The 9,056-nt window shown below is 47.5% G+C and overlaps 1 protein-coding gene and 1 pseudogene across 3 annotated transcripts; both read right to left on the reverse strand.

The window, feature by feature from the left end:
- Nucleotides 1-991: 991 nt before the first annotated feature.
- LOC147980898 (probably inactive leucine-rich repeat receptor-like protein kinase At5g48380 pseudogene) lies at nucleotides 992-3,063 on the reverse strand (annotated as a pseudogene). 2 transcript variants are annotated; one of them, XR_015598751.1, is made up of 2 exons: nucleotides 2,333-3,063; nucleotides 992-2,040 (listed from the first exon to the last, which is right to left on the reverse strand). The product of XR_015598751.1 is annotated as a probably inactive leucine-rich repeat receptor-like protein kinase At5g48380 pseudogene, transcript variant X2 (transcript). The 2 variants fall into 2 exon arrangements; XR_015598750.1 differs by having other exon boundaries at nucleotides 996-2,153; nucleotides 2,333-3,054.
- A 475-nt stretch (nucleotides 3,064-3,538) lies between these two features.
- On the reverse strand, nucleotides 3,539-4,792 carry LOC147980899 (uncharacterized). Its single transcript, XM_087513660.1, has 2 exons — nucleotides 4,665-4,792; nucleotides 3,539-4,587 (listed from the first exon to the last, which is right to left on the reverse strand). The coding sequence occupies exon 2, from the start codon at nucleotides 4,553-4,555 to the stop codon at nucleotides 3,728-3,730; it is 828 nt and encodes a 275-aa protein (XP_087369786.1). The 5' UTR covers nucleotides 4,556-4,587; nucleotides 4,665-4,792; the 3' UTR covers nucleotides 3,539-3,727.
- Nucleotides 4,793-9,056: the final 4,264 nt, after the last annotated feature.

Consider the following 9,056-nt stretch of genomic DNA (forward strand, 5'->3'; position numbering starts at 1 on the left):
CCTCCCCGGGGAAGTAATGGGCCTTATTGGGCCTGAGGGGAGAGAGAGGGCAGCAGCCCAGGAGGTGGCGCGCCCCCCCTCATGGGGAGTCCGAATAGGACTAGGAGGGGGGCGCGGCCCCCCTTTCCCTCTCCCTCTCCCTCTCTTTCCTTCCCCCTCCCTATTCCTAGTTGGACTAGGAAAGGGGAGTCCTACTCCCACTAGGAGGAGGACGCCCCCCTCTCTCCTTGGCGCACCAAGGGCCGGCCGGCCTCCCTCTTGCTCCTTTATATACAGGGGCAGGGGGGCACCCTAGAACACACAAGTTGATCTTCGTGATCGTTCCTTAGCCGTGTGCGTTGCCCCCCTCCACGATATTACACCTTGATCATATTGTAGCGGTGATTAGGCGAAGCCCTGCGACAGTTGACCATCAAGATCGTCACCACGCCGTCGTGCTGACGGAACTCCTCCCCGAAGCTTTGCTGGATCGGAGCCCGGGGAGCGTCATCGAGCTGAACGTGTGCTAAGAACTCGGAGATGCCGGAGTAACGGTGCTTGGATCGGTTGGACCGGGAAGACGTACGACTACTTCCTCTACGTTGCGTCAACGCTTTCGCTTCGGTCTATGAGGGTACGTAGACAACACTCTCCCCTCTCGTTGCTATGCATCACCATAATCTTGCGTGTGCGTAGGAAATTTTTTGAAATTACTACGTTCCCCAACAGGATCATGGCCATCAGCCCATCACGAACCCCATCCATGCATCAGGCTCTCCACAATAACAGAAAACGAAACTGAAAGAAGGGAGCTTCCACAGAAACCAATCGGCTCTGTTGATGGCACACGGCAGAGAGACCAACCTGGCGTCAAGAGCCTCCTGTCTCCGTAGAATTTTCACCGGAACACGCGAAGGTGTCCTCTTCGTGAGCGAAGCCTTTCAGGAGTCGGGAGGAACTCGATCCGTACTCTCTGCCATTACAAAGAGATCGGTACGCATCGAAATGGGGAGAAAATCACTGCAGAAGTGCAGAGGTTCATAGGCTAGCCGGAGCTGCCTTGTTTTTGTTCCTTTAGAAATGTGGACAGGGTACTTAATAATCACGGTCAGTTGATACCTCGCATCTTTGTAGAAGAGTTCAAATATGCATTAACAAGCACCGGCAGTTGCTAATTGCCAGGCATACTGTCAAGTAAATTAAGATGATCATTACTGCAGGCAACAAGCTAAAAAAGATTTACTGCCGGAAAGTGTTTATTTGGCCTCCGAAGCTATACCCGACAAAGTTTCAAAATAACAGGTGAATCATATGCGGACGATGTAGGCTCGGAGCCTCTCGGAGCAGACGAAGCAGTGCGGGAAGTAGAAGGCCACCACGAACCCCACCACGAATCCGACGGCCACTCCGATGCTCGACTGGTCGTTGAGCCTGTGCAGCTTGATTTGTACCGGTCTCCATCTCCTCCTCGAGGGGGGACAATCATCCAACGGTGAACCACAAAGCCCTTGGTTACCGGCAAAGTTCGAAGCCGAATAGTTTTGTAGCAAAAAAGGAATAGGCCCTGATAACAAGTTGTCCGCGACATTGAATGCGGTTAACCGAGTAAGCAAAGTGAATTGCGGTGGAATTTGACCGCTGAGCTGGTTATGCTGAAGGTTGAGGACATTTAGATATGTCATATTTGAGATATTCTGTGGGATCGAACCCGAAAAGCTATTGTACGAAAGGTCCAGAGATGTCAGATACGGCATCACCTGTGAAATGTCCTGAGGGATTGGTCCTGAAAAATTGTTATTTGACAGGTCCAAGCCGGTCAGGCTTGAACAATTCTGTAGAGCAACAGGAAATTGGCCTTGAAGTCCCAGGTTGCCTAGTCGCAGAGAGAGAATCTTGTTCTCGTCGGGGTGCCAGCATTCCACACCAATAAAGCGGCATATGTAACCGTTGGTTCCATTTTCAAAGTTCCAAGATCTGAGTACACCGCCCGGATCAGCCAATGAGCCTTGTACAGACATCAGGCACCGGATATCTTGTTCAGTACCAAAACACGGTGGTGAGCTGCTCAAGAGGAGAAACAAAAGGAGGAACTTGGTATTATCAGCCATCACAAACGAGGAGTGAAACAAACAGCCGCTCAGCCGAATCTAGCAGCTTGTCAATCCCAGCATCACCTGATCAAAACTCGTGTAAGAAGAACACTTATAAACTCCGATTAAAATAAGAGAAAAGACATGGAGACACTACAAAGCAGGCTTCAAAAAGGCAAAAAAAAAGTAAGACATGTTTTACTTGCTTTGTTGATTTGATGTACTAATTCTTACACAAGGTTGAGGTGTTTCGGAAAACTCACCAGTTGATCTAGCTAGCCAAGGCAGAAGCCACCAGCCCACCACCACCTGTAGTCCTGTACTGCAAGTGAACGGGCACGGGACTTTTATAACGGACAATCCCTCCAATAGACTACACAACGTTTTTCCTGTTAATTTCCAAAGTCTTGTAGATGCTAGCACATTGCACCAAGGCAACGGAAACACGGTCGCTGCCGGCCTGCCGGCCGGGCAAGCAAGTCAAGGTCAGCAGGTTACGTACCAAGGGAATTAGTGTTGTATTGTCTTAGAAAGTCTAGGTTTGGGAAGTTAACTATGTTAGGAGTTCAATCATATTGTGCAAGGTGATTTTTTTTATATACATGAAAGAAAATTGGGGGATCAGGGGAGCAACCATGTTTTTATAAGAAACATCGCTAGACCATAGACACACACAGCGTCAATTAAAGATTAGACTTGCGGAGCTTGAAGATTGAAGAAGTCATCACATGTATCTCGCTATCGGCAGAAAAGTTGATTCCTGCTGAAAAAATACGTGGAGTAACACAAACAACTTGTCAGCCAAATCTTGCAGCTTATAACTTCCAGCGTCACCTGATCAAAACTTGCGTAAGAATACTTGATCACTGTACTTGAAAAAAGAAGAAATAACTTACTCAGAAAACTCACCAGTTGATCGATACAAAGCAGAAGCCGCTACCTGCAATAGTTGAAGGGGCACAACTCTTAAAGGGACAACGCCTCCACTGGAACACAGACTTTTTCTTCGGCTAATTAATTCCTCAGGTCCTACTGAACAGGAGAGTAGCTAGCATACGGTGGAAAGATTGACCAGCTCACTATCCCACTCCAAGCAAGTAAGCAGTCAACGAAACTCAACAGCAAAGAGAAAATAGTGGTAGAACTTTCTGCGCTGATGCATCACATCACCGATTTATGAGGCTAGAAAAACTAAGACATATGAGAGAGACATCTACGACTTTGTCTAGAGCAATGACAATGCTTCTCCTGGTCCTAGTAGGCACTTGGATTAATTCAGGATCAAACCAGGACTTGTTAATTACAATTTGAAAAACACTTGATATTGGGCAAAGCATGGACACACTACCAGAAAACTGAAATTTTTTCTGTGTGCCAAATGTTTTTCCTGTCAGGCCTGCAGCTAACGCACAGTAAAATTCATATCCATGTCAGCCCATTGTACAAGATCAGATAAACGCACATCAACATGAGAAGTTTCACAATTTTTATTATTTAATTGGACCATGAGATATTCGTAATATTCATCAGAATGTAGACGTACTTCACTCTTGTGACCACACACATGACTTGTTTGTCCACATATTTACCACTGAATAGACCAACAAAGGCAGCTGGCGCATTCTCTCGTGTACCCGCCGTCACCCACACACACATATTTACCACTGAATAGACCCACAGAATAAGAACTTGCGCGGAAAGTAGAAGGCCACCACAAACCCCAAGATGAACCCAGCCGACGCCCCTATGATGGACGCGTCGTTGATACTATGCAGGAGCTTCTGAATCCGGACAAACATCACCCGAACCCGGACAAGCCGAATATGTATCCGCACCCTGAACCTCTTCTTGCACCTCTTGTCCAGCGGCGGCCCGCAGAGCCCCGGATTGCCAGACGGGAAGCGCCGCAGAGAGTCCGGGACAGGGCCCGACAGTGAGTTATCAGCGACGTTGAACGAAATGAGCCGCGAAGTGTTGCCCCGCTGCGCCGGGATTCCGCCGTCGAACTGGTTGTGCTGAAGGGCGAGCGTGCTCAGGTATGTCATGTTCCCGATGCTTGCAGGGATCACGCCCGAGAAACTGTTGTTCGAGAGGTCCAGATAGGTTATGTACGCCATCTGCTCGAAGATGTGTTCCGGGAGCGGCCCTGAGAAGTTGTTGCCGGACACGTCGAGAGCGGTCATGAAGCTGCAAAGCTGGAGGCCTGGAGGGAATGGACCTTCGAGTCCCAGGTTGCCGAGACGCAACCCGAGAACCCTGTTCTGATCAGGGTGCCAGCATTCCACGCCGGTGAACCGGCATATGTAACCGTCCATGCCGTTGTTAGAAAAGCTCCATGAGGCTTCGAGCACGCCATTAGGATCGATAACGGACTGTTTGAGGTCCTTCAAGCATTGGACGTCGGAATCACTGGTTACATGGCCAAAGTACGACGAACAGCTGCTTAGGAGCAGCAGCCAGACCACCAACCTCGTGTAGCCATGCATCGCAGAACCTGGCAGCAGCCTCCCGGTGTCACCTGCTCCATCAAAATACACACGATCAAGGGGATACTCTATCATAGTAGTGTACGAGATTACGCGAAAACAGCAGTACCTTTGCAAATATGCCTCTTAAAAAATCCTAGTGGCGGAAATAAAAAGTTTTAGCTCCTGTGAACTCAAGGAATACGTAGCTCGCAGCTCTTTGCTAATTTTGCAGCAAGAAAGCAGAGCCAGCCCTGGTAGAAATACATGGACAAGACGCGGCACGGCCCAGAGACCGACCCTGAGTCAAGAGCCTCTGGTCGCCGTGGACTTGTCTCCGGAACGTGTGGAGACCGGTAATCACTACTCCTAGATCTCTTTACGAAAATGAACGTTGCAGACGGCAGACCTACACTCCCTTGTGACTCATGGTTACTCTGATTCTATTCTGCCACGTCTACGACAGACATTTTTTTATTTCGAAACGGAGGCAAAGATTGCCTCATCTATTAATTAAGCAGAAGAGAATTGCCCAGTTAATTACGGAAAACCGGACGAAAATCGAAACAACAAGGGCCAAGCCCATCCCAAAGACTAACACACAGGGCAAAGCCCACCTACGAACAACATCGATGACAACCACATCGCCCACACGACACGAGGTCCATGCCCTCGAAGCTGCAACTCTCCCGAGGCCGCCGCCTCGACATCCACTGCTCCGTTGCGCCCTGCGCACTCAACCGACACCGCCTTCTGGAGCCGCCGCCCCAACATGCCACCGCACACCCTCGAGCAGCAACGCCGCACGATACAGCAACCCGCAGCCCACACTGCTCAGGACAACCGCACGCAGACCACGAACGTCGCACCACATCCGGAGCCGCCGCCCCGACATGCCTCCCCTCGCCCTCGAGCAGCAACGCCGCACAATACAGCTAATGCGCTGAAGCCTGAAGGCGTACATTTTTAGCATTCGTTGTAGACAGTGAATGCGCTGAAGCCTGAAGGTGTACTTCAACATCACCTTTTTGAATTTACGTCGTTGTCAGCTTAGACTGCGGCTGCTACTTGTGAAGACCCAGTAATAAGGGTGAAAGCAGTGTCTCTCTTCTTCCCGAGAAACTATTCAATTAGGTTATAAATTAACTCATCACCACTATAAAATTAATACTACTATATTATATTTATATGTCTATTGTTCCCTAGAATTAGACTTCATCAGTCCCCACTCACCACCAAGAGAAAAATACGAGTGTACAACTTGTGAAACTGATGCCACCAAATCATCCATTTATGAAGACATACGTGACAGGCAAGGTAAAACTTTGTGGAGAGTAAAGGCAATGCATACTTGGATTAGTATATGATAAAGCCAAGACTTGGTACAAATTACCTTTTCACTTGACATTTGGCAAAGAACACTAGGACTGATGTGGTGCTACTCCGGGGTGGACCGACAATGACATACGATAAGCCGAGTGTATCTTCTACCGTACAAAAGTTTGAAAAGCACAACCAGTCTCAGTCTGAATCATGATCGCTCTAGCCTGATCCAACGGCTCTGATAGGCGGTGCGTTGCCATCATATCATGAATTCATGAGTATGGCAAGAAGGCACACGGCAGAAAGAGCGACCCAGCATCGTCGAGAGTCACCGATCTTGGTAGAAACTTCCATTGAAGAAAGTGGAGGGAGTTTACATCATTTTCTGGCAGAAAAGAATTAGCCCTCTTGCAAGAACTTTGATCTCATGATCTTGCCGGGTGCATTTACAGTTTATTTTATTCCAAAAATGTTATTGGATTTTCAGAACACTTGAATGGATATCGTTCCTATAACACTACCTACATTTTGAAGCCATGTGTCTCCTGTGCATACAGAAACTGGTACAGTTCAGAAAGTATATACTACCTTATTATTCAAGTTGCACCAATTTGTTTGGTTACACGCCATATATGGTCATATTTCTGTATCGAATTTTGAAGTGTGCATGCCATAGCAGAACATTTATCATGCATGTTTTAAAAGGTGTTCACTGGACCAAAAAAACGAATATAGAATGTGAACGTATCATGGTAAAGAAAATCTGGATACTCTTACAAGACGTCCTCAAGGTTGAGGGAGGACTCTCTTACTAGGCAGAAAACGTAAGAGGCATTATTTGGTTCTTCGTGGAATACAGTATCTGGTTTCATTAATGATAATATATATAAAGCACGGAAGAGGGGGCTCCGGTCTCCTGTTCATGTAAAGAAACATGCATGACTTTTTCACTTATGTCTCAAAAACAAACCTGAATTTGGAGAATCTTGATGACATTTATGTGACCCACAGGGTGGATTGCACATGTAATGAGCTTCGTGCGAGAAGCATTGGTGTGTGACTATTGTTTCGTCAAGGACGACGACAAGAACGACGAGAGCGAGCTTTATCCCCAAGATCAGACTGCAGTTCAGAAGGTGTGACTATTGTTTCGTCAAGGACGACGACAAGAACGACGAGAGTGAGCTTTATCCCCAATATCAGACTACAGGGCAGAGGATGTGACTATTGTTTCGTCAAGGACGACGACAAGAACGACGAGAGTGAGCTTTATCCCCAATATCAGACTACAGGTCAAAGAGTGTGACTATTGTTTTGTCAAGGACGATGACAAGAACGGCGAGAGCGAGCTTTATCCCTGAGATCAGACTGCATGTGAAAGGCTAGCCTAGCATGGAGTTTGGTCTGTGTATATTATATGACAATTCTATGGACAACAATGTAAAGTAATACAAATGAAATTTGAACAAAAAGCCCAATGTTAATGTATAGCACGTGCCAACCCGGGAGATGCAATTGCGCTATGTGTACTATGTATGACAGTTCTGTGGACAACAAATTAACAAACGAAATTTGAACAAAAAGCCAGTGCTAACGTATAGCACGTGCCAACCCGGGGGATGCAATTGCGCTATTTTTTTTACGACTGTGCCCTCATAGGGGATCTTTTTACTGCATTGTTTTTGTCCGTGCGCACTTATCGGTGCTTGGTCACGGATGGGCTCGGAGGCCTTCTTTTCGTCCATGTGCACTTGTTGATGCTGGGTCACGGGTTGGGCTCAATGGCCTCTTTTATTTGTGCTCTTTGGCATCTTTCACAGCTAACAGCCGTGCATAATCCCCGTGTTGGCGATGTAGCAAACATAGTCCGTTTAATAAACCGGTCACGCTTCAATTAGACTTCCGGTATGGTACTAACGACGCGCGCCGCGAACGGAAACCAGCGCCATCTTTTCTCTCGCGTGGACACGAAAACAAGCCAGCCCATGCGGCCCAATGTCGGCCGAAATTCTTAAAAAAAAAACTATTCGGCCGCTCGCTCTCGCCTCGCTGTAGGGCTCACTCTGCCGCCGGGGAAGAGCAGCCGCTGCTCCGCCGTCAGGGCGCGATACGCCTTAGCCGCGCCCCGGATCCGAGGAGCGAGATTCGTCGATGCGGCCGAGCTGTCGAGGCCATGAAGCCCACACGGCTGTCTCCATCGGGCCGCGACGCGCCTAGCCGTGGAGTCGACGGAGCCGGCTGCTGCCCCGCGACGGCCCGGAGCAAGCGTTAACGACGCCGCCGAGGTGTCGAGGCCACGAAGCCGACGCCGCCGTCTGCTCAGTTGATTGACTTGCATGCATTGCTCGGTACTGTCACTGGATGTTCCCAGCTACTTGTCTTGCCTTGCACTAGTTATTACTAGTTTCAGTTGGAACCAGGAGAGAAGCGACGGCAGCAAAGAAGGAAAATGCCATCTTGAGATGTACGTAATTGATGTGAATCAAGAGTGCAATGCAGTGAATAGTGTGACTGAATTTAAATTTCAGATTGTAATGTGATTTGAGAGTGGAGTTGAGTGAATAGTTTGACTGAATGCAAAATTCAGGGCTGTACACTGATGGAAATTGGGATTGCTAAAGAAATATTGAATGTGACCTTGCATACAGAACCTGTAGGTGCATTGAACAAAATCCATGCCAAACCGGACAGTATATCTCTTGAAGGAATGGCTAGAGATTGAGCATTTTAATTGCTACTTGTACATGAGCATAATTGGACTGAACTAAATGGCAAAATGTTGCCTAGAACTGAACTCAATGCCAATTGTTGCTCAGAATTGAAGCTGCCAACTAATGCTCAGAACTAAATGGCAAAATGACAATTGTACTTCACCACGACCCAGTGAAAAGATCATCTGTAATTGGTCCCTGAAAATTGAATAAACAGTAATATTACCATACACGCAAGATTTTGCCATCTCTTGTTGGATCATCTCTAGATTTCTAAACTATATGAGCAAGATTATACCGACAACAACTGAGTGAAGCTAAGATTGGTCCCATTGCCGTTATAAACTTTATCATCTGTAGCAGCAGCGATGCACTAAACACTCTCGAGACTGAAGATAGTCACACAAAATGTTTGATGCTAAAGATCAGATTGTTAGTTTGCTGGTCATTCGGCTCTCACTTAATTCGTTGATGTTTCAACAATCTAA

The sequence above is a fragment of the Triticum urartu genome, chromosome 3A, assembly GCF_056163025.1.
Source record: "Triticum urartu cultivar PI428250 chromosome 3A, HENAU_Tu73, whole genome shotgun sequence".
NCBI lineage: Eukaryota > Viridiplantae > Streptophyta > Magnoliopsida > Poales > Poaceae > Triticum > Triticum urartu.

Excerpts from the sequence above, each read along its gene's own strand:
- LOC147980899 (XM_087513660.1), bottom strand. The coding sequence starts at position 4,555 with ATGCATGGCTACACGAGGTTGGTGGTCTGGCTGCTGCTCCTAAGCAGC.